This window comes from Cydia amplana, chromosome Z, assembly GCF_948474715.1.
Source record: "Cydia amplana chromosome Z, ilCydAmpl1.1, whole genome shotgun sequence".
Classification (NCBI taxonomy): Eukaryota; Metazoa; Arthropoda; class Insecta; order Lepidoptera; family Tortricidae; genus Cydia; species Cydia amplana.
The window spans coordinates 16,233,672-16,260,926 of record NC_086096.1 but is presented as its reverse complement, the minus strand read 5'-3'; the positions used below and the strand labels follow the sequence as shown (position 1 = coordinate 16,260,926).

The following is a 27,255-nucleotide window of genomic DNA, read 5'->3' as shown; positions in this document are numbered from 1 at the left end:
GACAAAAGCTAAAACCCGCGCGACGGCCATATCTTCCGTCGTTAAGTTTCCCGCGGCGCGCTATATCTTTTGTGCTCTCCTCAAGTTTGTTTTATCAAATAAATCTAGGGAATGAAACTATAATAAAAGCATAAAATCCACAACTATGCTAAACTTTCAAACTAGGTAATGTGAGTACGTACCTACTCAAAATGTACACGGTATCTTAAATCAGGTGCTGGTGCAAGACAACGCTGTGAACATCGTGAACGCGTCGATAATCTCCGCCAACGTTCAAGAGTGCAGCAGCTACGACCGCGGAGACATCCCCGACGAGCCCGAAAACTCTGAGGTAACGTATTAAACAAAATAAAAATAAAAAAAAAAATAAAAAAAAACATACAACCGAATTGATAACCTCCTCCTTTTAGATTTGGAAGTCGGTTAACAAAACATTACGTAAGAAACCAGAGAATAATTAAATAAAACCATCCAAAATAGTCTGAGAGCTAAAAACCATACCTATTTAGGTTAGATATTCGTAACATTATCAAATTATTCCATTAAATATCCACAGGACTTGGGCATTTGCTCGCGCTGCATGAACGGCGGCCGCTGTTCCCCTGGCGCGACCTCTTGCCAATGTCCGCCCGGCTACTCGGGAGTATACTGCGAGACTCGCGCCGCGCGCTCGGTCTGCAGCCCCAACCCGTGCATACACGGCACCTGCCGGCCCGCCACCCACCGGCAAGACAGGTTCAACTACACTTGCGATTGCCCGCTGGGATTCGGTGGCCAGAACTGTCATATTAGTAAGTAACAGCTAACATTATAATATACATAATTATCTAGTACCTAATTGAGTTAGTAAGAGTAGATTATCTAACCTAATGTTGATGTTCAAGTCAGGTACTCTGGCGTCATTATGTCGTTATTTTCTTTGAATGCGCTTGTCGTAGTAAAATTAAAACAAAGTAATTTCTTCCCCTGGGAAGTTAAGCCTATTACGCGCATAAAATGTATGTACATACCTAAGTATTAATAGAGTGTCGAAAATAAGCAGTTTAATATTAAAGCTTATGAATATCTATTTATCTATCTTCTGTTTGAAATTATTTTATAAATGTACCTACACGTAATGTACCACAAAGTTGGAGCAAACTGATGGCGGTGTAAACACAGTGATTCTAAAGCGATAGCAGATACTCGTACTTAGTGTTTAGCATGAACGCATTTATCGCGTAGCAGCTAGTATACCTATACGTAGTTAGAGGTCCTATACATACATACACACGTTGTATTCTTCTAAAGAGGGTTCACATGTCACGTGTGCGTCCAGTTTTTCATGTGTCATTTAAAATCCGCAGAACTACAACTTCATCACAGCGTTGGATTCGATGGTAATGGTTACATCGAGCTGGCAGCGGATAACCTCCGCTACGACAGGTATCCCGTGGAGTTCGGAGTCGCTGTCGTTACCACCACCTCGGACGGCGTGCTGCTCTATCAGAGGGAGACCAACGCCGGCGAACGAGGAGACTATGTCCTTTTGAGATGTAAGACCCATTCTTAGTGGACGGCCTGAGTGGACGCTCGAAGCGGAGCGTTCGGCAGGGCGTGCAACGTGGCGTCGGGGTCAGGAGTAATTTGAGCAGCGTGCACTAAGGCCGCTCCTATGCGTTTGCATTTGTTTAACATGCACGCCACACGCCCCGCCCCGCTGCACGCCCAACTCGAGCGTCCACTCAGGCCTTACACTTAAATACGTACTTTCAATTATCTTGTTAATACATATAGTCAAATTGTTCCTTTAGGCACTTAGCACATGCATCCGATTCGCACGTCAACGTGCGAACGGGATGTTGCTAAAATACGCGCATAGCGTTGTCTCGCTCAAACATCGGAGCGCCATGTGCCTTAGACGCTGCTGTATAATTATTTAATTTACATAATTAAATCTAGGTTATTTATTGGTCTTGAATATCAATTTGATTAGAAGAAAGTACACAAGTCAATGTATATTCTTGCAGTGGAGAACGCGCGAGCGGTATTGGAATTGGACCTTGGGGATGGACCCATCACTATGAGGGAAGACTTGGTGGATGTGAGCGACGGCGAACGCCATGTGGTACGTGCCCGAAATATTCTATCATGAAGTTTATTCTATAAAAATAATTATATAGGTACTTAAGTAATACGTGAAACATTAATTTTGAGACGCATAATTATTACATAATTTATGTTACTCCACAGATCGCAGTTAGAATATATCAAAATAAACAAATAGAACTGAACGTCGAAGAAAGAAAACAAACTCAAATATATCCGGGATTGACGGGCGTCATGAGTGCCGATTCCAACATATACATTGGTGAGTTAAACACTAACCCCCAAATTCATAAGATCTAGACTCTATCTAACAAAAAACGCCAACGTCTCACATTCAATTTTATCTACACACAATATTATCCTAAAAATATCAATTTTATAATGACATTCAAATTTTGAATAACAACTCAAAACAAAGCAAAACAAAGGAAAGGATTCATTTGACCTCATTTAAGTATCAGTCTAGATAAAGTTTTACACGAAATGAAATGTGTCGAAGTCTAGTCAAAGGTTCCACTTTGTCGCTTACCATAAGGTTAATGTTTGCTTGTATATTTATACGAATAACCTGTCAAAGCGTCCTTATGAGAAGCGACAAAGTAGGACTTTTAGCTTGGATACAACACAAATATCGATTGCGAATTGCCGTATCATAGAGAGATTGCCGTATTCTTATACAAGCAGTGTATGTACTTTTTTGGCATTCAGGCACTCGTGTGATCTTATTATTAAACTCGCTTCACTCGTCATAAACCAACACTCGGGATTTAAGGCATTATGCAGCAGTCACTTAAACTATTACTATGGAATAGGTAACTGTTGAATTCGCCGAGTTTTTAAATCTGTCCGATGTATATTATAGGCGGTATACCCGACGCGCTGAACAAGTGGCATTACCCCGGCCTGACGGGTTGCTTCGAGTCGATCGAGCTCACCAAGAACTACCAGCAAAGATACACCGTCAACCTCGATACAGCCGCCGTCGCCGGCCGGAACACCCAACGATGCAAGGAGTAAGTATATAATTTCATAATTTATTCATTGCTTTTACCTATATACCTACCCAACATTAATTTTATAAGTAGTTGACCGAAGCGTAGTTTTATTTTTGTTTACGAACGAATCGTGTCTTATCTTATCTTACCAGGCAAAATGCATAAAAATATTTCATGATAAGTAACTCGTAAATAAATGCTATGAAATAGTCAGTTTATGAATGAGTCACTTGTATTTAATTTAATCTGGGGGCACGGTAGTGCCCCCGCCAAGACGAGCAAAGCGAAGCGCAAGGGCACTACCTACCTTTTCTCGAAGCGCTTCGTCGTTTTTTTGAACCCTCTTAACTTGGGTTTGGATTATACCAGATAAACAAAACAATCAGGATATGATGTCAATAGTGGACTTATTAAGCATAAAAAATTTCAATTGCATAGCTCTTATACTTTGGATTTTATTAATGTCTAAAAAACCGTCGTTACGAAACGGCCAAGCCACATATTTACACTAAGGTGTAGAGTCTGTGAAGGTAGGGCCTGTAGAGTTAGAAGCTTGGCTCTACAAGATATCTGATAACTTTTTGTCAGTGCGAGCCTTATGGTTTCGTCTTGGTAACATTTTACATGAAAATGTTTTTGGTGGGATCGTATCTTTTGAAACAAATTGGGCATGTTTTATTTATTTATAAGGAGCAATACCAACTCATTTTCCTAAATAGATTAGAGTATTCCGCATAAATACAATTGTCTCTTCATATTTCGGCTCCTTTCATACCATTTCTCTTATACAAATGTTTGATGAATTACAACTTTATTCTAAAAGAAGGTGCTATGTACTTATTTTTACTAATGTGGACTTAAAAAATCCTCTTTGCACTAATACAATTTTTTTCATTCTAATATTTTTCACGCGGCTTGGATAAACAGCTCCATCTTCCCAGATGTGTATCCTTACTTCGAAGAGATTGATGTATTCGAGTCTCCTCCTCCTCGATTCTATTTTAATGCGAAATTAGCACTTAGTCCGAACCTTTTCCTTCAATTGATCACCATCCCATCCTTCTTGTACCACTTATAAGCTGAGCGTGTCTAGGTACTGATGCTACGACTGAAGCAGGTAGGTTTATCCATTGTTAACAAAGAGTTATTGACAGTATTAGAGCTGTAAAGTCTTACTAGTAGGTATAATGTGCTATCCCCCAGGTAAGTATATAGTTCACGCAATCTCCCTTGTTTACCATCGCGTGGCCTGATTTGGAAAATGTTATCCTGGGGCCTGTCAACATGGCGATCAATTACCGCACTTTCACTAGTGCTAATTCTTTTGTTAGACTTTTTATATTAAGTAGTATATATCATAATGGATAATATTCTCAAAATCGGCTGTATTGCATAGTAAAAGCAGCTAAACCAGCAATTCTCTGTAGAATAAAGTCATGCAAATACTATTTTTTACACATTTCCTGCTTACTACTCCTGTTGGTGATTGTAAGTACCTACATTAATTTGAAGTTTTTTATAATCCATTCGGCCGCGTGCGTAACTGGTTGCGTTCAAAAAATATTTTGTTCTTATTATACGTTACCAGTTACGATCGAACACTTTCAGTTTTTGTACGAAACTATAGGGGCTATAGGGCCAGAATTACTGTACTCAAATTCAAATTCTTTGTCAAGTAGTTGAACGTTGCTTGCCTACTTTATGCTTTGTAATTATGACCTATATTGATGGAGTATACTAACCAAAAGTTTTTTATTTACAGCAGGCGCAATTAGGAGACATGAGTGAGCGGCGGAGACACTATTCGCCACGAAATTTCACGAATTTTACGGACATTGATAGATATAATGATTAATGATATAGCCTTATTTTTTAATTGTTACATGTAACTGTCATGGACTACGCCGCATTTTTCGTATTTTCGTTAACTAAAGAAAATAAGAATGATAACTTAGTTTTGATTAGATTAGATTGTATTCATAATTCTACATCTCCCTCTTTTTAACAGATATTTTGCCTACGAGGTACTGAGAGTATAAATATTTGTAAAATTAAAGGCTCTTTTATTTTACAATATCAATTACATAACTGATGTTAATTAAAATACAAAGAAAAGTATATTAGTATGTCGAAATCCTTGCGTAATTTCTATTATCTACACATCTAACATAAGTAACAAATGTCAATAATGTGAGTTAACGTAAATAAAAAAATACGGCATCAAAACTACTTATAGTATAACTTATATACTTGAAGAAGCAAACAATTGTCAATTGAAGACCATTTTAATGTTAATCCTTTTATTCGTGGAATAGGCTAATATTCCTGCTAGACACAATGCATTGTAAGCGATGCAAAGTTTGTTAAAACGATGCTTCTCGTAAGTAATTTTGTAATTACATATTTTTAAGTCGATGTCAAGGGAATATCTGAACTTTGATGCAGTACTATCTCGTAGAGGCTATCGGTATTCTTAGTTTTTGTAGGAAACGCGAACGAAGAAAATAATCTACCGAATTGAGATGGAATGTGAGTGATAGGCACCTGTCACCAGGCACAACCGATAGCTGTCAAAATAGGTAGTATTGTACATAGTTAAACTTGTATAGAAGTAATTATATTGAACTTTTCAGGACAATACAGCTAGCATAGTTATCTAGTTAAACAAAATGTTAATGGTTATTTAAAATGTATGTGAACTATTAATTAAATACTTATTGCTTAATGTTTATGATGGTGGATCATGTCATATTATGGGTGCTTGTAGAAGCACGACGATTTTGGTGCCATAAGATTTTAATAAATCATTATATATTGATATGTAGATAGGAAAATATTAAATATTCTCAAATTGTATGTGTTAGTTTAGCTGTCTAACCTAACTATTAACACTTAGGTACTGATAGAAGTGTAAGAATCTAAAGTGAATCCAGTCATCAGTTGGTCTTGGGCAGGCGCATCGTTGCCCAATACCTCTCTTTCTAATTTACTATTAAATATCACACTTAATGTCTTTTTTAAGTACAACTTAAACATTTTTTAATAATTCTATATTTTTAGCAGCAATTTACGATGTACAGAAAATATTGTGCCAAAAGTGATAGTTTACATATTCCTTCATTATTATTTGACACTGCCATTTTATGTTGCATTTTAGTTCAATAGGTATAGGTAAAGTACGAGTAAGTCATACTTGTCCTTCGCTGTCTAGAACAACGAATATTCTAAGTTTAAGTTGTTTTGTAACTATTTTCTTGGATTTACTGAAAATATCTTATGTAATAATAATTGTGATGGCATTTAACTTAATTTTACTTCACCAGTGATGGTTGCACTATTAAATAAGCTTAATATTACGAGTGGATATCAACGGAATATTAAACTGTTGAAATCGATGAGTTGTTGTGTTAAACATAATTAACAATAATATTACATACGATAATAAAATAAATATGAGCACTGAACATATTTGAATAAGCTATATTAATAACATATACATGTTAATGAACCAAATTCTAATGCTGATGGTCTTTTGTTTTTGGATGTTAAGATAACGATTGCAACTAACAAATAAATAATACAGTGTATGTTACAGTTTTTTTATTATCATGGCCCACTAATTGGACTCTATCATCACTCGATTACCTCAATCCTTGAGACGGCACAAAAGGGTTATGACTTACGTTACGGTTAAGTTACCTACATATACAGGACGGGATACCTATATATACACGTTTCTGACGTGTGTCGCAGAGTTACAAATACCCTGAGAGCATTGTACAGGTTCAAACATTTCCTGCCGGCCAGTACTAAAACTTTATTCATTCAGGCTCTTGTGCTTCCAGTCATAGATTATAGTGATGTGTGCCTTACCAACCTTTCACAAGGACTCTTAGACAGACTGGATAGACTCTTAAACAGCTGTATTAGATTTATCTTCGGCCTCCGCAAGTACGACCATGTCTCTGCCTTTCGACGGAAACTTAATTGGCTTCGTGTACGGGAACGCAGGTGTCTCAGGGTTTTGTGTATGCTCTACAGCATATTAAACGATCCAGCGATACCGGAGTACCTGCGGTCTAAATTCCAGTTTGTTACCGCACAGCCAGGCCGTGAGCTACGTTCCTCCCGAAAACTCACTTTGTCAGTTCCATTGTATCGCTCCGGATCCATGACCAACTCCTTCACCGCACATGCGATTCGTCTTTGGAATTCCCTCCCTCTCGAGATAAGGCAAAGTCAGACCAAAATTCTGTTTAAAATCAAGTTGCGCAGACATCTTTTAGAAAAGTCTCTTAGCTAAGTCTCATAAAAATCTTAAAGCAGGTATATATTTATTTATATAATATATATATATATATATATGTATGTATATATGTGTATATATATATATGTATGTATATTAGTATATTATGTATGTATAAGTAAGTATATTATAGCAATAATAATATGTATATTTGAAATAGTATGTTCTACAACATAAAAAATTATGTTTAATATTAAACTGTTCGTACTTTAAATTTTTCTTGCACCTATTACTGCTTGCTCTCTGTTTGGCCCGAGGGTTAACTGGTAGAGAATGCCTTCAGGCATTAAGTTCGCCTTTTGTACATTTTTAACTGTGCAATAAAGTTTAAATAAATAAAAAATAAATAAATAAAATATACACACACTTCAGTGGTATGAGTTGCGTGCTCGCGCGCGAGTCCATACTTGAAGTCGCATCAGAGTATGGAGTCGCGCGGCAGAACGCAACTCATGCTAGACCGCCTGGAGTTATTAAAGACGCGGAGCACGTATTTTTTGTGTGCCCCGTTTCCGTAGCAATACTTCTATCAAAGACGTCCTGGGACGCGATGAATATTTTTGCAACTAACGTACTTCAAGACGTTGTACAGAAAGAAAGAGAGTCACAGAAGGAAAGAAGCGGCGACTTCAACCATATAAAGAAAGAGCAATGGCTAGAACGGCAGGGCCCGCGAAGTAATGCCTGAAGACGGTTTCCGTGAGCTGAACGTTTGTAATCAAACAAAGTAGTAAGTGTAGAAATAAAAGTAGAATTTGTGCAGAAAGAGAATATATAATCGTTGAATGTATGGGTGGTTCCCTTACATTCCACGACTCTTCTCTTTCCGCGCAGACTTTAATACAACAGATGTGTGTGATGGTGATGATAGATGGATGCATGGTAGTGCAATTAGATGGACTCGTATCTTCTCAACTATCTCTTTTTATTGATCACAATGTGACTATAGCACACCCAGGCTAGCGAGTTATGACGTATACAACTCAACATAACGTATTCATTTATCATAAGGAATTATGTCTTGCGCTGATTATGTTAATACAATTTATATCATTGTTGAGATGGGTCTTGAACTCTTTGTAATAAGTGCGTTTTGATGCCTTTTAGACTACAAGCATCCAACCAGTTAACACATTTTTTTTCTACGTCATAATATATGCTGTTTGGTATCACCGTAACGTAAGGATCCAAGCTCTTACTTTGAAGAACGAGATAATCATTTCTTCCTCTTGTTTCAACGTACGGTTTTGCCAATAGTTCAGATCCGCTGCTCTGTACCAATTTTTCTAGTTCCTTTTCTTCAACCTGCTCTTTTGCCAGCTTTCGGGGCGAGACCACGGGCGAGTCCAAGGGCTCTTCTTGCTGTCTGATTGCTGTTCGCATGCCATAGTTGCTCTTTGGCCTAGATGGCCGTAACGAATTTTTATTATGATTAAAAGAGTCTAACATTCTTTCAATAAAATTATTTCTACGCATAGTTGGTGCTTGTGAGTTTACATTCAACTTATTGGGCAGAGGCAGAATTCTGAGAGCGGTTGCTAATTGCACCAAAACAATACTTTTTAAAAGCCACACCTGAAATTTGATACAACAATAATTGAATGACTTTAAATGACAAAAATCCCAATGAACGTTATTACATATAATAACGTTCATTGGGATTTAGTTTGTAATGTTGTACCTACATTTAGTATTTGTCTCGCGATGGTGAAGTGAAAAAAAAGTGTTTCATTCGGGAGCAAAGTTTGTTTATTTGTTTAACCCTCGTGCCTTGAAATCCTCGCAACGCTCATTTACTTACCTACACTTTTTAATTTAGTGACCGTTCGCTTGCTCGATTATCAATGTTAGCACTAAGTTAAGGGTGTAGGTGTAAACAACACCTACACCCCTTGTAAACACATTACTTTTTTTAAAGGTCTCTAATAAAGATTTTTTTCTACTCCCGTACTTTTATTTGTCATTTAAAGGGTCGTGCACACACCTTTAAAACCCTACCTTATAGTTGTCAAGACAAGTCTTTAGTCTATGCCCCAAAATAGAATGTGTGCATACACGCAGTATGTTTTTGGCGATTTTACAATACTTCGTGTAATGACCACTTAAAAAATATTGAATGAAATACAGTGTTGCCAACCTTATTTTAAATGTCATTCATTCATTCTTTTCCCGCCCGTACCCTACATTTTTGCTACTTCTTGAATTAAAAATATTTGTTAAATTTACAATTTTATTTCAAAGTAAGTGCTTGGTCGTAGAAAAAGTATTGTATGCAACGTTGTTTAACTGAGTCAAAAAATACTCATGGCGTCTTTATTAACAATTTTCGGCTTCGCCTCAAATTGTTACTCACGCCACTCGCCTTTTTTGACCCCTCTTAAACAACGGTTGCATAAAATACTATGAATTCAGTAAAATTTTAAAAATAATATTATCCCAACGACAAAAAATAAAAAAATTGGTACATGTTATTTGTTTACATACTAAGGAATTAATTTACTGTCGTATTAAGGGATCTATAGTTCGTTTTTTTAGCATTAGAAAGAACTTGAAAGAAGGTAAGCGATTTTGACATGTCTTTTAATTAAAAAACACTTTTTAAAAATCAATAACTATTACTTATGAAAGCAGAAGACTATAATAGATCGTATTAGATTCATAATAGTTACATATTTACCGTAACTTATTTTTAAAATGTGTTTTTCAATTAAAAGACACATCAAGATTGTTTACCTTATTTCTAATGCTAAAAAAAACGAAGTATAGTTTTGTAATACGGCGCGTTGCCAGTTTTGACGGTAAGTACCTCTATCTATTATAAACTTTCGTATTAAATTTTTACAGCAAGTAACTTACTTTCATAGACATTTTGTTACCAGACTTCAAATACTAAACTGACTAAAAGGTAGTTTCCACTTCCAACCTCATTACATCTACATACCTAACCAAAATAATGCTTAGCTCAACCATGAAATTGGAAGAACAGCAATAAAATATAAATAGAGTTTTCTGATTTCTAAACCTAATCAGTGAAGTGGAGACACAATCAATAGAATTGTTAAATTTAATATCTTAGTAGGTAGGTAGATATATCAACCGTTTTGTTTTACTGTGATAGAATTCACTTTCCGTTTTGAATAGGGCTCGTATCAAGCTCGAGTGTATTTTCATTAGTCGGTTACATTTTGCCTACAAATGTAACCGACTAATGAAAATACACTAATCTACATTAATCAGTGGGTATTTATTTATTCATTAAATAAATAGTTAACTAAAAAACTATTAGATAACGCAAAAAACGCGGACTTGATGCCATATGGCACTCTCCTGCAGCTGTTTATCTCATAGGCGTCTTCCGACGTCCGATATCGGAAAGGCGCTTCCAATAAATTCAGCCATGTCGGAGCGCCCGTCAGCTGTCGGACCGAGAATATTTGTTTGTGTACGTGTGTAGGCATAATGTTTATTGTAGTGTGCGTGAAAAGATGGCCCCCTCCAAGACACAGTCGCAGAGATAGCAAACTATTCCAATTCGTTTAACAATTAACTATTCCAAGTGTGGTGTTTAGTTTACTCGCAATATCCCGGTTCACAATATTTTGTATAGTACCGAAATATTTTATTATATATATTTATTATATGCCCTACACTTGCCTCACACTAAAACTATTCCTATAGTATTGGATGTTGGACGATAAGAGACAGCTTTATTATAAGCTGCAATCTATGAGCCACATACGAACGTGCCCTTAACATTGACAATCCATATAAACAAAAACCAATTAAGCTAGCCTTAACTCTTGTACTAAAATTAGGGTCACGTTCATGCCGCTCATTGCTCTGTCAATCGTCAAAATGTAATGAATAGGTACCTAATTAAAGTCAGTCGCTTGAAACAAAATTTGTAAATCTCGTAGGCAGGTACTTCAGAGAGAAGGAGGTATAATTAGTACATTACGATACAAGTGCGAAAATTAGGAAATTCGATTAATTAAAACACGACCGAAGGTTTTAAATCGATAGGTACGAGTTGCAAATTACCTTTTCGATATGTATTGTAGAACGTTTTACAGTACATGGCACTTTAAATTTTCGACATGGCACGTATTGTGCCAATTACCATAATATGTACTGTAATAGTATTTTATGCAACCGTTGTTTAAGACAGGTCAAAAAAGGCGAGCGGCGTGAGTAACAATTTGAGGCGAAGCCGAAAATTGTTAATAAAGACGCCACGAGTATTTATTGACTCAGTTAAACAACGTTGCATACAATACTTTTTCTACGACCAAGCAGTTACTTTGAAATAAATTGTAAATTTAACAAATATTTTTAATTCAAGAAGTAGCAAAAATGGAGGGCACGGGCGGGAAAAGAATGAATGAATGAATGAAATAAAAAAAAGCATGTCTATGGTTCACTTATTTGTCAGAGATGACATTTAAAATAAGGTTGGCAACATATTTCATTCAATATTTTTTAAGTGGTCATTACACGAAGTATCGTAAAATCGCCAAAAATATACTGCCTGTATGCACAAATTATTTTTTTGGGAATAGACTAAAGACTTATCGACAATATAATTATCGTTTTTATAACAGATATCATACGGCCCGATTGCTTATAAGAAGTGAGATGTTTTTAAAAACGATGCGGTTAATTTTACTAAGGAATTCAGTTGAAATATCATCAATGATAGGTTTTGCTGTTGTTCAGAGATAAGTTGAAATAACTATGTTAATATTTTAATTTTTCTTGCTAAATTTGCTATATGGGGGTTTTTGGGGGCGACAAATCGATTTATCTTTGGGAAAACGCGCATTTTCGAGTTTTTTTATGTTTTCCGAGCGAAGCTCGGTCACCCAGATATTAATAAAAAACAAGCAACAACGGCTGCACTCCGGGAGTGCCGATAGAAGTGAAAACTCACCTCACTATGTTACCGACGCCCGGTAACACGATACATACGTTTAGCGGAGGTATTCTATTTATTTATTATATATTATTATCATTCTCAAATAAGATCACACTTTTTCATTGACATGTTTATTTACATACTGCCATGACAACGTCAAATTATTTGAACATAGGTAAAGAGTCTTGAAAAGGAGTCCGCGACATAAATGTCAAATAACATTGAGTTTTTCTTTATTGATTTAAATGCCATTTAAATTATGAGTGACCACCTTACGGGGCTTACGGTCACGTGATCGCCTTACGCCCCTTACGGTCACGTGATCGCCTTACGCTGTCTAGAGTTTATCATTTTTTCCCCACCTCAAAAAGTGCCCAGCGCCGCTAAAATGTTCACTTCAAAAATCTATCCAACAATCTTCCAAAATCACCTTTGTATGAAATCCTATCTCACCCCAATTACGAGGGACTACGGGGTGAGGTGGGATTTCCTGTTTATCGTCAAAGTTATGAAATGGAACTACCGAAAATAAAATAAAAACTAAAATACTAACGTCCGGAACGCTTATTATATATGTCGGCGGCCGATCGTAAGATCAGGCATATCGTGAAATTCCTAGGCATATCGTGAAACGTGAAAAGGGGCTCCTATTTCTGGGCAGTTTGCCCTTCGGGCATCTAAAGCAACCTAACGAACCTATCCTACCTATATATTGGTTTAATGTCACTATCGTCAAAACATTACACAGGAACATTACAATCTGCCTGATCTTACGATCGGCCGCCGACATATAGGGTTAGTTGTTGATCAATGAAACACTAAAAGTTCAAGCCTTTCAATCTCTGGTGTTTTTAAAGTTACGAGTGTGACATTTCGCATGAAGATAAACAATTTAGTTGGCTATCGTATGGCATTCAAGGTTTCTACTTATCTTAATACATTAATACATACATCCTTTCAATCAATTAATGAAAAAGGAAAGGAGAAAATAGTGGTAGGCAGAAATTTGTTATTTAAAAGGTTTCCGAAATATGGAATCGTTATAAGATTGCTGAAATATCTAAAAGCGAAAGACTTGTTTCATTGTACGCACACCTACGTTTCATTGTGAATCGAAAATCTGGTCGGCACTTACGGCATGCTGCGAGAAAGGCGCCTTTTATGTCCACGGAGCATGATTGCCAACTAGGTGGACGCGGGAGGGTTTTAAGCATCTCCATGCTCGATATCATACACTTTCTTGCGACATAGTGTTTATAAACGACTGTTTCAATGTTAGACATGTGACCTTAACCTTGCCATCAATGAAACATTCAACATATAAACTATCCTATCTCAGCCATTTCTAAAGTTAAGTATCTTATATTTTGTCATATGATAGACAAATTATTAGAGTAAGACCAAAGAAAGTCTGCAGCGCTAGATTAAAAGTAGTTTTAAAAAAGCAGTATGCGACAACACCACAGAAAATGGATTAAATAGTCTTGATACTTGTGAAATTTCTACCATATTTACCGTCTATGAAAAAATTATTTTTATGGTAAAATAAATTTCATTCCAACAATAGATGTCACTATTAATATGTAGACATATACTAATATTGATAAATAATATTGGGAGAATGTGACATTTGGCTTCATCAAAATTAATAAGCTTTTGTAATATCCGCGACGGCGGAAAATAGGTACAGAGGGCCTACCGCGAACACCGAAGTTCTCAATATGCGAGCATTTTTCTCTTTTACTCCCATTAAGGCGTAATTAGATTGACAGAAAAATTGCCCGCAATTTGCGAACTAAAGTTTTCGGATAAACGAAATAAAACATTAAAACAATAAACATATATTAAAAATAAATTTTAGCTTTAACTAGTAGGTACCCATGCCGTGAGCATAAGCATGGAGGTTGTGGGTTCGAGCTCAAAACCCGGCTAGTACCAATGAGTTTCTCGAAATGTTAGAGGAAGTTCATAAGTACCTATGCCTATACAAATAAGGTGTGTTCAGTTTGCTGTGAAACCTTAGTCTAAACCAATATTATATTATCTAAGTAGGTACATATGGTGAAGTATTAAAATGTTTCATTCCACTTACCCGTCATCAACTCCAAATTTTGTAAACATTGTCGTTTTTCAGCTTGAATCGCCTCGTGCTGACTTTTTACAAGTGTAAAATTATTCGTTATGCGGAAAAGTAACTCCCGCACGCCGGTTTTGTAAGGTTTCACCATGTTTATTGCGTTCATCACAAAACACAACGAATATTTAAACGATTTTGACAAACACATACCATAGTGCATGACGTTTACTGACTGCTAAAAAACATTGCCATATGTAGTTTTTTAATTCGATGTCAAATTATTGCGCTGCGGACTTTCTTTGGTTTGACTCTATAAATTTTCATGGTATTTTAGTTTCACAAATTTCGGACATAGTCTTTAATTAATAAAAAAATAATGAGTTTGTTTCATTGTGTACTAATATTGGTGTTCAGTGAACATCATGTTTCATTGTTTACTACATAAAAATGTTTCATTGTGAGACTAGGGGGTGTTTTTTGAATCAATTAAAAAAACTGCACCAAAGAGTGAAAGAAATTTAAAAATATTTAGCTCCAAAGTAACTTTAATACACATAGAACACAACAAAAAATTAAATAACGCCAAACTAGACTCTATATCTTGGTAAAAAATTGCGAAACATAAATGAAAAATATTACTTTTGTCGCACGAATTCACAATAACGCTCGTAGCAACGTGCTCCTACTCCGAGGCGCGCTCGCATATTGGGGAGGTGCTGGGGGTCCCTGAGCCTGCCCTTGCTTGACAGACGGCACTAGCTGATAACACCTAGTTTCCGAGATATCGCAAAGTTTCACTGTGTACGATTTTTTCAATGTTCGACAAGTGACCCTACACCATTAAGTTTGCATATGTAAAAATAAAAATTATCGAGGTCTGAATGTCAGTTTTGCCCCTACTCACCCCATTTTACGGTAGGTAATCAGTTTTTTATTGTGCATAAATACGAATATGTCCAGTCCAGTCCAGGCAAGGAAAAGCACCGCACTCGGGAACTCGCTTCAGCGCTCGCCGGACGCGCCTCGCGACTTTTGTTCAAGTAGGCATATTATTTTTATTTAATCGCTCGCTTCGTAACATTTTTAAATTTAACCCTTGAAAGTGTTTTCTTGGAGTAATAGACATTATACGCATTATTTGCAGGTATGTTATTTATCACTATAGAATTATGGAATGTATTTTGTATGTGTTTTACTTTTACGCGAACTTTACTCGACAGCTATAGTGTGCAATGCGAATTGTGTAGTAGGTATATACATATTATGTACTATAGGTAGAAAATTGCCTATGCCAAGTTGATGTGGATATGACACGACCGATTTGTACATACTTTTATGGGACTTACCTACTATAAGAAGTACCTAGTCGGAAAATTCCGAAAGGAAAGACATCGCGCCAGAAAATTATTATTGCATTTAGTTGTGCAAAGCATACAAAATAAAGCTTGTAAGCATCTAAGTAGTTGTTTTATTATAGGAAAGCTGTATTAACTTGATAATTTATTGGCATAATCTATGCGGAACAATTTGCCTCAAAGGTAGAACAACATGCCCCATGGCCATGACGGATTTCTGGCTCAACAATACATGTAAAATAAGTTAAGTTAATGAAATGAAGTTAAGTTAGTATAAAAAAAATAAACCGAATTCAGAAATTTCCTTTGGAAATATTGAAGTTGGTTATAAATAATAGACACTAGTACATAACAGTAAAGTCTCTTTTTAGGGTTCCGTACCCAAAGGGTGACAACGGGACCCTATTAGTAAGATTCCGCTATCCATCTATCTGTCTGTCAGCACCAGGCTGTACCTACTAAAATTAGAATAAAATAAATATTTAAGTGGGGCTCCCATACAACAAACGTGATTTTTTTGCCGTTATTTGCTCGATATTACGAAATGGTACGGAACCCTTGGTGCGCGAGTGCGACTCGCAATTGACCGTTTTTATTTTTCTTTGATTTTCTACATACAATATCCTAGTACATATTTGAATGACTTGCACCTATATTTTGTTATAATAATATTAATGCATTTATGTATGTGCAGAAGCGCTGGTGGCCTAGCGGTAAGAGCGTGCGACTTGCAATCCGGAGGTCGCGGGTTCGAACCCCGGCTCGTACCAATGAGTTTTTCGGAACTTATGTACGAAATATCATTTGATATTTACCAGTCGCTTTTCGGTGAAGGAAAACATCGTGAGGAAACCGGACTAATCCCAATACGGGCCTAGTTTACCCTCTGGGTTGGAAGGTCAGATGGCAGTCGCTTTCGTAAAAACTAGTGCCCACGCCAATTACTGGGATTAGTTGCCAAGCGGACCCCAGGCTCCCATGAGCCGTGGCCAAAATGCCGGGACAACGCGAGGAAGAAGAAGAAGAAGAAGAATATTAATGCATTTAAAATATAGGGCGATAAGGTACGAATTTTATAATCAAATAATTTATCTTTAATTGATGTTTAATCAAGGTAGAGGATTGAGTAGATGTATATTATTATATTTACCTTAATCTAATACCTTTAAACGAGCAATTCTTGTTTATTTATTTATATATATATATATATATTTCGGGGATCTCGGAAACGGCTCTAACGATTTCGATGAAATTTGGTATATAGGGGTTTTCGGGGGCGAAAAATCGATCTAGCTAGGTCTTATCTCAGGGAAAACGCGCATTTCCGAGTTATTATATGTTTTCCGAGCGAAGCTCGGTCACCCAGATATTTATACTTATATGAATGATCATACATACTACAACATTAACGAACCACCTTCATGTATTGTATAGCTGCCCGCGAATCTCTATTAACAAACAAAGGCCAATCCTGTTATTACGGTTTTCCTCTTTACAAAAAATATAGACGCGGATTTTCGTAATACTTCAAAGAATGTAAGTAGGTTTGTAATGTTAAACAGGATTCGTGCTAAAGGCTCGCGACGGAAAGACGGAAGTGGGCGAGCCCCAACCTACTACAATCGTATTCATTTCAAACCATCGAGTGTTCTGCCACTCTCAGTTTATTTGAAAGACTCGCGCTCAGTCAATGTATATCATAATCATAAACTTGTTTTAGAAAGTTGGCACTAGGTATATAAATAGAGAGAAATAGGTACATATTGACCAAAAACATACTAAATGTTTTTTTTCCGAGAAGGCTATTCCGAAAGTATATACTGCTTTTAATCATTCGTATTATCTAAGATGTGACAACGAATGTTTGCTCCTACCTTAAGTCAGGGGTCGGCAAATTGCGGGTCGCGAGCTGCACGCGGCTTTTTGGAGGCAAGATTGCGGCTCTTCAGATCACCCAAACATTTCACTACGAGTATAATATAGAGTTAGGTGTACCAACCACTGAAAACTCCGGCTTTTGACCCCGGATATCTAGTTTGCCTTTAGTTTGCCGACTCCTGCGTGACATCAGTGGCCTATCCCACAAAACATACAATTGCAACTCTACAAGTAACAACTAGTAATTGTGTATAAAATACAAGTGAGCATATCTCAAACATCCAAGTGAAAAAATTGTTATGGAAAATTCATACAAATATTAAATTTGTCCGGACTAATCTACAACTAGTAGTTCGCCCCGAACTGAGAACTCGCGGTTAACAAAAAAATATTAGCGATTGACTTTGTTGCACCTACTTAGGTACTCGTATAGTGCGACATAAAATAATAGAAAATAAATGAGGGCGCCACTTTCTACGTAACTGTCACATTTTTGACGTAAAATGCTTACACACGGCAACAATTTAGTATGGACATTTTTGAGTTCCATTTTATTTAATTTCTACTATTTTATGTCGCTCTATAGGTGGCAATGGATCAAAGATCGCGTGGATTTATTGCAAGGTCTGTGGAGCCCTTAACTTATTGATTTAAGCAAAGAGTAGTATGTATAATATAGTTGGCCAAGCAGATCTTGTCAGTAGAAAAAATGTAGGCACGAAGGGATATGGTCTCATAGAAAATTTGGGTTTCGCGCCTTTTTCTACTGAGAAGATTTGCTTTTTTGCATCAATTTTGAAGCGCCATTTACAAGTTTAGCGTTAAGTAATATAAATGGCGCTATTTTTTCGAATAAAGGGCTTCGTATACGGCTGTCTCTCCCCTGGATATAAGTCACCACCATAGAGATTAAAATAAACTGTATCTGTGCTAAGCCGAAATATTTCCTGTCAAATGTCAAATACATATATTATGTTTATTGTATTTTATTTTTATGTTGCTAATTATTTCAAAATGGTAAATCTAAAAACGATATTATAAAAGTGTAAGTCGAGCACTTTCATTTGATACTAAACTCGACCATGTTTCTTGCAAAAAAATGACCAGAATAGCAAGACCTCTCACAAACAGCTTTTTGGCCTTCCAAGCTCTTCTAGCTCAATAACCTCTTGATCGGGCCTGCTCATAATTTAATGACTAAAATATAATGCCCTCAACTACACGTTTACCCAATTTCATTTAAATTAGAACAAAATTTACTTAAGTTATTGAGTATCAAACTATCTTCTGACAGTTCAGCTTAAAAACATCGAAATGCCGAGACGTGCCGCTAGCCAGTTTTATTTAACTAGTAGTTCGCCCCGAACTGAGAACTCGCGGTTAACAAAAAATTATATAGCGATTGACTTTGATGCACCTACTTAGGTACTCGTATAGTGCGACATAAAATAATAGAAAATAAATGAGGGCGCCACTTTCTACGTAACTGTCACATTTTTGACGTAAAATGCTTACACATGGCAACAATTTAGTATGGACATTTTTGAGTTCCATTTTATTTAATTTCTACTATTTTATGTCGCTCTATAGGCGGCAGTGGATCAAAAATCGCGTGGATTTATTGCAAGGTATATGTGGAGCCCTTAACTGATTGATTTAAGCAAAGAGTAGTATGTATAATATAGTTGGCCAAGCAGATCTTGTCAGTAGAAAAAATGTAGGCGCGAAGGGATATGGTCTCATAGAAAATTTGGGTTTCGCGCCTTTTTCTACTGAGAAGATTTGCTTTTTTGCATCAATTTTGAAGCGCCATTTACAAGTTTAGCGTTAAGTAATATAGATGGCGCTATTTTTTCGAATAAAGGGCTTCGTATACGGCTGTCCCTCCCCTGGATTTAAGTCACCACCATAGAGATTAAAATAAACTGTATCTGTGCTAACCCGAAATATTTCCTGTCAAATGTCAAATACATATATTATGTTTATTCTATTTTATTTTTATCTTGCTAATTATTTCAAAATGGTAAATTTAAAAACGATATTATAAAAGTGTAAGTCGAGCACTTTCATTTGATACTAAACTCGACCATGTTTCTTGCAAAAAAATGACCAGAATAGCAAGACCTCTCACAAACAGCTTTTTGGCCTTCTAAGCTCTTCTAGCTCAATAACCTCTTGATCGGGCCTGCTCATAATTTAATGACTAAAATATAATTCCCTCGACTACACGTTTACCCAATTTCATTTAAATTAGAACAAATTTATGTAAGTTATTGAGTATCAAACTATCTTCTGACAGTTCAGCTTAAAAACATCGAAATGCCGAGACGTGCCGCTAGCCAGCCGCGTGTTCAAAGTCGAATGTAAGAACTTCGCTTCGCTCGCTCGTTCGACTAGGGATAACGCGTTTTCACCTAAAACTGGTTTTAACGGTAACATATAGGTAAATGATTATGATTTAGAACGAATGTTTTGCCCCTGCCAAATTAAAGAATAATGTATATTGTACCTACTTGTTTATTTATGTTATTTGCATAACAATACGAGTATTTCAGTAATTTAGGTACCTTTTCCATAGTCATTAAATGTTTAGCTGAACAAGCTGCATACTGAACGACTTTCTTGTAATACAAACACACAACAATGTGACACCCTCAAAGAATATTCTAACTTTTTAATTGGTTATTTTAATAACCAAAGTTCAGTACCTGCCGTTCTTCTTCAATAATACTATTTTTAGGGTTCCGTAGCCAAATGGCAAAAAACGGAACCCTTATAGATTCGTCATGTCTGTCTGTCTGTCCGTCTGTCCGTCTGTCCGTCTGTCTGTCCGTCCGTATGTCACAGCCACTTTTCTCCGAAACTATAAGAACTATACTGTTGAAACTTGGTAAGTAGATGTATTCTGTGAACCGCATTAAGATTTTCACACAAAAATAGAAAAAAAACAATAAATTTTTGGGGTTCCCCATACTTCGAACTGAAACTCAAAAATTTTTTTTTCATCAAACCCATACGTGTGGGATATCTATGGATAGGTCTTCAAAAATGATATTGAGGTTCCTAATATCATTTTTTTCTAAACTGAATAGTTTGCGCGAGAGACACTTCCAAAGTGGTAAAATGTGTGTCCCCCCCCTGTAACTTCTAAAATAAGAGAATGATAAAACTAAAAAAAATATATGATGTACATTACCATGTAAAATTCCACCGAAAATTGGTTTGAACGAGATCTAGTAAGTAGTTTTTTTTTATACGTCATAAATCGCCTAAATACGGAACCCTTCATGGGCGAGTCCGACTCGCACTTGGCCGCTTTTTTTACCTACTAATTGAGTAGCCGTTTTTTATAAACCTTGTACTCTTTCAAGTTCGGTTGAAAATGTAGCGTATGCCACCCGCGTCATCAAAACTAGAGCAACGAATCGTTTGAAAGTTTTGACGCACAGGTGGAACACACTACACAAACACACTGGCTTATACAGACTGCTAGATTTCTAATATAATACAAGAAATTTACACGAAAAGTGGCGTATGATTGTTTTCGCTGAACCCTATGTTGTTGACGTCTTTGGAAACTCGTAGGTCTTTCAAAATGAAAGGGTCCTTAAAAAGTATTTTTCAGGTGACAGCCATATCAGCTATTCCTAGGAAACCTCGGAAAATACTCATACCATTTATTTCCCTTATGTATTCTCCCGCAACAAATTATAAATTCAAACTGGTGTTCCTATTACCGTAACAGTGGTTATGGGTTGTGGGCAGATGTATGGGTACGTATCTCTCGTCTTAGTCATTCGCTTGTTTTTAAATAAACGCCTAGCGTTCATCAAATATTCGACGGGCTATCATTCTCGCGAGTTTGATCTTATTTTAACAAGTGCTCGTCGTCTTACAAGAAACATGACGTTCCGGTGTTTATTTTCAAGCGATTTCTTCTAATTCTGTAAACCTTTCGATTTAATAGACGAATGTCTGTTCAACGTCGGCTCAATAAGAAGAAAAACACGAAGCGAAGATTGTTGACACTCGAACACTCTATATGCCCAATAAAAAAAATGGACTATAATAGTTGAATTATGTTTTGAAATCACAACAGAAGTAAGTCAAAGTAGATCAGTATCCACTTTCAAAGCATGTATAAACCGTCGAAGTTTAGGTCATAAGCAGGTTTTGTTTAGCGGAACTTGTATTAAATCATTCGAGGCCTAGATAAGTAATCGTTTACTAGAAATATGCAATTTTGCACGGGTGACATATCCATCACGATACACGCTGAAAAAGTGGTAAAATAACAACTAGGATTTTTTTATTGGATAGGTTACTGCCTCCTCTAGACTTTAAGTTGGGATGTTTTTTTTTCGCTTCATCCCTTTTGGTCGTCGTACAGTGCCAGCCACTTGAATAGCCTCACTCAACAAAATTAATATTTCTCATAGTAATATAAAAAGGAGATATATATTAAACATTAAATATGAAATAAAACAAGAAGCCTTGTAATAGTAAATACAATATTTATTGTTATCTAATCAAAGTTTTAAGAAATAACGTCAAACAAATAAATTGACCCTTCCACTTGAATAGCCTCACATGCTAAAAGATACTGTTTAGTTATTAAAACTCTCGTTTAATATTTCGTATACCTTCCATTAGACCTTATTAATTCGAAAATACGTTTAGGTAGTGATTCATATAAAGAATGTATGTAATTAACGTCCACAGAATCCCAAACAGTGTAAATAGCTTGAATGAGTTCTTCTTTATTACTAAACTGTCTTCCGTTGTAATATACTTGCCGAGAAAGCCAACCCCAGGCATTTTCCATGATGTTCAGATCAGGGGACAAGGATGGCCAATCTAGAACTTCAATCTGGTTTTCTTCAAACCACTTTGTAACTATGGCTGACTTGTGTATGGGAGCATTATCATGCTAAAAAAACACTTTTTTTCTACCTATTACTTTTCTGATCTTACTTTTTGTTTCTTTTAATAAATTTAAATACTTTTCAGAATTTAGTCTTCCGTCTACCACAATTAAATCAACAGTACCATAGTAAGAAATTGCTCCCCAAACCATCACCGATCCGAGAGTTGAATGATGACGTGATAGTACTTTCGGTTCTTTCCTTAGGTCATGAAAATAATATTTAAATCCATCTGGACCATCTAGATTAAACTTTTTCTCATCACTAAAAATCACATTTCGCCACTCGGTTTTCCAGCACATGTACTTTTTAGCCAAAGACAGTCGACCCGCCACATGTTGTTCGCGCAAAGGAGGTTTACTCATGATTTTTTTTCGTTTGAGGTGGGATGATGTTCTAATAATCCGTCGAACTGTAGAGAGAGGTGCTCTAGTATTTATTTCACTAGCTATTTGCCTGGCGGTCTTGGTGGAATTTGAAGCAGTGCGTAAAATAAGTCGACGTTCACGATCCGTAGTGGCAAATTTTGTGCGTCCTTTATACTGGTGGCCGTAATTTTCCTTATTTTTAACATAATTATTAATAACTTTAGGGCTGCGACCTATTTTTTGAGCTATCTCACGATGGGATAATTTTAGAGTTAAATAAAAATTAACCTTTTCAATTTCTAAACTTGTAAGTTTTTTCCACGTCCCATAGTCACAAAAACACTGTGTTTATCGCGTTACTGCAGGTACTTAATAGAATGCCATCTGTATTATCTAATCATAATAAAATAAATTTGAAAGCGAAACTTAAATGCACAGTTTGGACGATTATGTTACACTGAGGCTATTCATGTGGACGGCCCGTATTAGCTCTTGCGTCCACAACGTTTCGCGCGCAGACAAATTCGGACTTGTTAATGTGTCGTTCGATAAACGTCAGGGCGTACAATTCAAATTTAAGATATATTGATAAAAATAATCACGTATAATTATAATACTCACAATATATAGGTGAGGCTATTTAAGTGGTTGGCACTGTATAGGTGTGTCTAAATAAATGTCTTTGGAAATAATAGCTCTAAAATAAAAATTATGCTAGGTCTACTGGGTGCCTATCCAAGGTGACAATCGCTTGCGCTACGTCAACGAAACTGCTTGTCTAGCATGGCCCGACATTCGGTACCTACCTGTGGGCTAAAGTTAAGGTACATATAAGAACAAGAAAGAAACCGGCGATGACGGCAATTGAAGAGTTTTGCAATCAAAAATACACGTTTCGTTTGTCAGTTAATTTGTTACAAAACGACCAATCTCAAATGCAGGGTCTTGTGCGAGAATAGGGCTTCGCCAGGCAGCCCTTTGTCGCGACCTCGCTGCTGCCCGCCGCAGCCCCACTGGGCCGCCTATACAATTTTAGATTGAACAAATAAATCTAAATATATTTATTGGTATTCATAAAGTGACTCGTGTTTCTAGCAAAGTATTTATACCTAATGGAAGTTTGATACAAACGTACAGTATTTAACTGGTTTATATTTACATTGAAGTAAAGCCGACGTAAATATGTATTTCCTCACACACTGCGTTAAGAATGAGAAAAAAATCAAATCGTTGATCGCAAAGAGGCACTATTCCGTTCTTGGTACCTACTTTTTTGCATACAATTTTTTTGGATTGAATAATATTTTGATAGCATAATAATTTCCTTATTAGTGATGTGATAAGCAGTATGTATATGTGTCACAAAATTATTTCCACCTTGGGCGTTAACACTTGAATCCCTCACTATGCTTGGAATTCAGTTATAGGATCCTTCGTTCAGGGTTCAATATACGCCCACGCCGTATATGTCATTTTGCTCCCTTGAGACACAATCTACTAATGAGTCATGAGACTTTTTTAGAAGAAGCCTGCGCAACTTGCAAAAAAGGTTTGGGCAGAGTTTGTTATAGGTCAAGGTGAAGGCCATTCCAAAGAGGAATCGCGTATATGGTGAAGAAGTTTGACGTTCTCGGAGCGATGAAAGCAGACTGAAAGCGTTTGTTTACGGAAGGAGCGGAGCTCACGGGGTGGCTGTGCCAATTTCCTTGAGTGAAGCTGCTGATTGAACTATTAATACATACTTAATACCTATATGCCCGCTGGCAGTGCCGAATGGCACCAACCTTGACCACAGAATAAATAATGTACTAAGTACAGAAGACTCACTCTCTAACAAAACGCGTCTGTTACGATCAGCACAGATATGGCCGCTAGGTGGCGAGAGCGCCACGCGCGGCTTATGGCTTTCCCCAAAATTGGGGTCGAACGGATGTACTTTTAGCTACCTGTAGCAAAGCGACGAAATCGCGGAATGAGCCACGCCTGCCTTGACTCGTAGAAAAATAAAGTTATATGTTATTGTTTCAGTAGCTCAGTGCGCTTTACAGCGCCGCTTGGGCACCTGTTTCAAGCAGCGGGCACAGCACTAGCTTGACGCTGTCGGCGCTCGAGGCCCGCGATGGTCTGCTGCACCTGTTCCAGCAGTGCTTGCTCAAGTACGCACACTTTCTTTATGACCCAGGTAATAACATAGACATTTGCTACTCTCGCATGTGCATCAAAGTGTCTCCACTTTAATTTGAGTAGATTTTTAAGTTAATAAATAAATTACTTAATCCTTGTTTTGCACAAAATATCTATTTCATTTGTAGGTCAATTAAATTATACTTAAGGATGACTCAGGCTAGACCGGGCCGTGTCCGGGCCGGAGATTCTGGCGCTTACTTTTCTATGACAGATGAGCGGTGATCACGTGGTGCTTTCCATAGAAAACGAAGCGCCGGAAGCTCTGGCCCGGACACGGCCCGGTCTAACGTGAGTCATCCTTTATTCGAAAAATGTATTGCCTTGGAGCTGTGTATCGTTTTAATACCTTCATTTGGTCCTCATGATGTGTGCATAATTTTTTGCACGTTTTTAGTTTTTTGCTTGTAGATCGAACGGTACGTCCGATGGAAAATTTGTTCATAATAAGGATGGAAATTGATATCTGAGGTCCCTGAATATTAATTCGTAGTCTAAGTAAGCTTGCTGGGAATTTATTTTTCAAAACGCTATTTTTGGATCTAATCTGATTGGCCTTAGTGATGAAAAGTGAGGCAATAAGGGGATTATATAGAAACATAAGAAAATAAAGTTTCCATAGTCTTTCCATAGGTACTTAAATGAAAGTTATCCTCTCGTAATCTCAACGTTCAACACGTGTACGATTGATTGGCTGCGACTTGTGAAACGTAACGACTTAATTTATTTACAAAACATTTGGTTCGCTTTACTGCGTTTCCTAGTATAACTTGACCCCGGGCCTCGTTGTAACTGTCCGTAATTCTGGGTCCGACTTGCACGAAGCGGTGGACAACACAGCATCCACAAAAGTGTGAGCTTGCCACGTGCAATACGTACTTATATGGCCTGTTAATATAGGCGACGACAGGATCTCAGCACATTTCATCTTCTATTACTACTACAAATACTGTCAGCATTAAGAGTAGCGGAACAACACGTGTCAAACTTGTCTGCAACCCACCTCTAGGTAGAGATATAGTACCAATACTGTTTTCCATCAAAAGTATCTTCCGCACTTTAATTTTATTGTTGTACATATCGTACATATCGAGTCAATGTCGAGTCCGGACCACAGACTTGTCATTTTCGCGCTCGCGCTTGACAGACAGCTGAAGTGTGCGAAAGGGAAGCCATCACGTATATGAACATACCATGAGTGCGAAAGAGTCAGACTACCAATGAGAAAACGTGACCACTTTTGACTTTGACGACGGCCGCGGACGGCCAAGAGCGTATCACAGTAATTTTCAAATTGAAAAATATACACGGATTAGGACAAAAAGTATTAAATAAAGTAATTCAGTGAAGATTGTGTCTTGTAGTGTGCCGGATTTCAGTGTTACAGTGCCAAATAATCCAAGCAAACACTAATTTCAGAGGATTTATGATATTCCTAGCGAAATTTTCATAACGATATTTTGTCAAATTAACAGCGTAAAAAGTGTAAGAAGCCGGTTTATAAAGTTCATTATAAGTTTTTCTTCCTTTGTGTGCTAATATTTTATCATATTAGTCTATATTTTAAAATATTTTGTGTAAAAACATAACCTGTTACTTTACGATAGGGCTTGACAAAATGTTCAGATGACAGTATCGATAACTTGTCGGTATATTAATAGCTATGTAATTATTTCTTCACAAGACATCATTAAGATATTAGCTTTTATAACCGACTTCAAATAATAAAGATTGTTATACCTTTTTGAAGGTGCTCATGTTTAGCGGTAAATTTAAACTTCACTTTCCAACACAGTAAGAGTTACATTAAGATAAGTCTGCAACGATTTTGATAGTACACGCGTGCAAGTGTTATTTATACGTCATAATGTCGTAGAATTTTAACGTTTAAAATAACACATTTGAAAAAGTAGTCGATAAAGCAATCAAACATCGACAGATTATTAATATGTTGTAACATGACATCACTATTTTCGATCTCACATAGACAATTTACGCACACACTTGCATTTCATTTTTGGTCGCACTTTTGAAGATTGACAGTTGTTCTAGTCATATTAATTCTATGGTCCGGACAATCCTGCGGTGACAGGTGTCATCTCAATACAATTTTATGTTTTAAGCATAGAATTAGAATAGACAAGAACAACTGTCAATCTTCAAA

General features: G+C 36.7%; 3 protein-coding genes across 3 annotated transcripts in view; 2 read left to right on the top strand and 1 right to left on the bottom strand.

Moving 5' to 3' along the window:
• The window catches only part of LOC134660791 (basement membrane-specific heparan sulfate proteoglycan core protein), a 211,424-nt gene extending 206,436 nt beyond the window's left edge, over positions 1-4,988 (top strand). The window contains exons 71-77 of the mRNA XM_063516579.1: positions 215-331; positions 557-791; positions 1,347-1,535; positions 2,010-2,107; positions 2,233-2,350; positions 2,951-3,101; positions 4,846-4,988. Coding sequence (XP_063372649.1) covers positions 215-331; positions 557-791; positions 1,347-1,535; positions 2,010-2,107; positions 2,233-2,350; positions 2,951-3,101; positions 4,846-4,858 — 921 coding nt within the window. The 3' untranslated portion in view covers positions 4,859-4,988. The remainder of the gene's footprint in view (positions 1-214; positions 332-556; positions 792-1,346; positions 1,536-2,009; positions 2,108-2,232; positions 2,351-2,950; positions 3,102-4,845) is intronic.
• Positions 4,989-8,438: 3,450 nt separating this feature from the next.
• LOC134661666 (uncharacterized) lies at positions 8,439-10,305 on the bottom strand. Its single transcript, XM_063517818.1, has 2 exons — positions 10,246-10,305; positions 8,439-8,964 (listed from the first exon to the last, which is right to left on the bottom strand). The coding sequence occupies exons 1-2, from the start codon at positions 10,255-10,257 to the stop codon at positions 8,440-8,442; spliced, it is 537 nt and encodes a 178-aa protein (XP_063373888.1). The 5' UTR covers positions 10,258-10,305; the 3' UTR covers position 8,439.
• Positions 10,306-24,945: 14,640 nt separating this feature from the next.
• The window catches only part of LOC134660996 (PDF receptor-like), a 32,547-nt gene continuing 30,237 nt past the window's right edge, over positions 24,946-27,255 (top strand). Inside the window, exon 1 of the mRNA XM_063516891.1 lies at positions 24,946-25,089. The gene's annotated coding sequence lies outside the window, so the exon portion shown is untranslated. The remainder of the gene's footprint in view (positions 25,090-27,255) is intronic.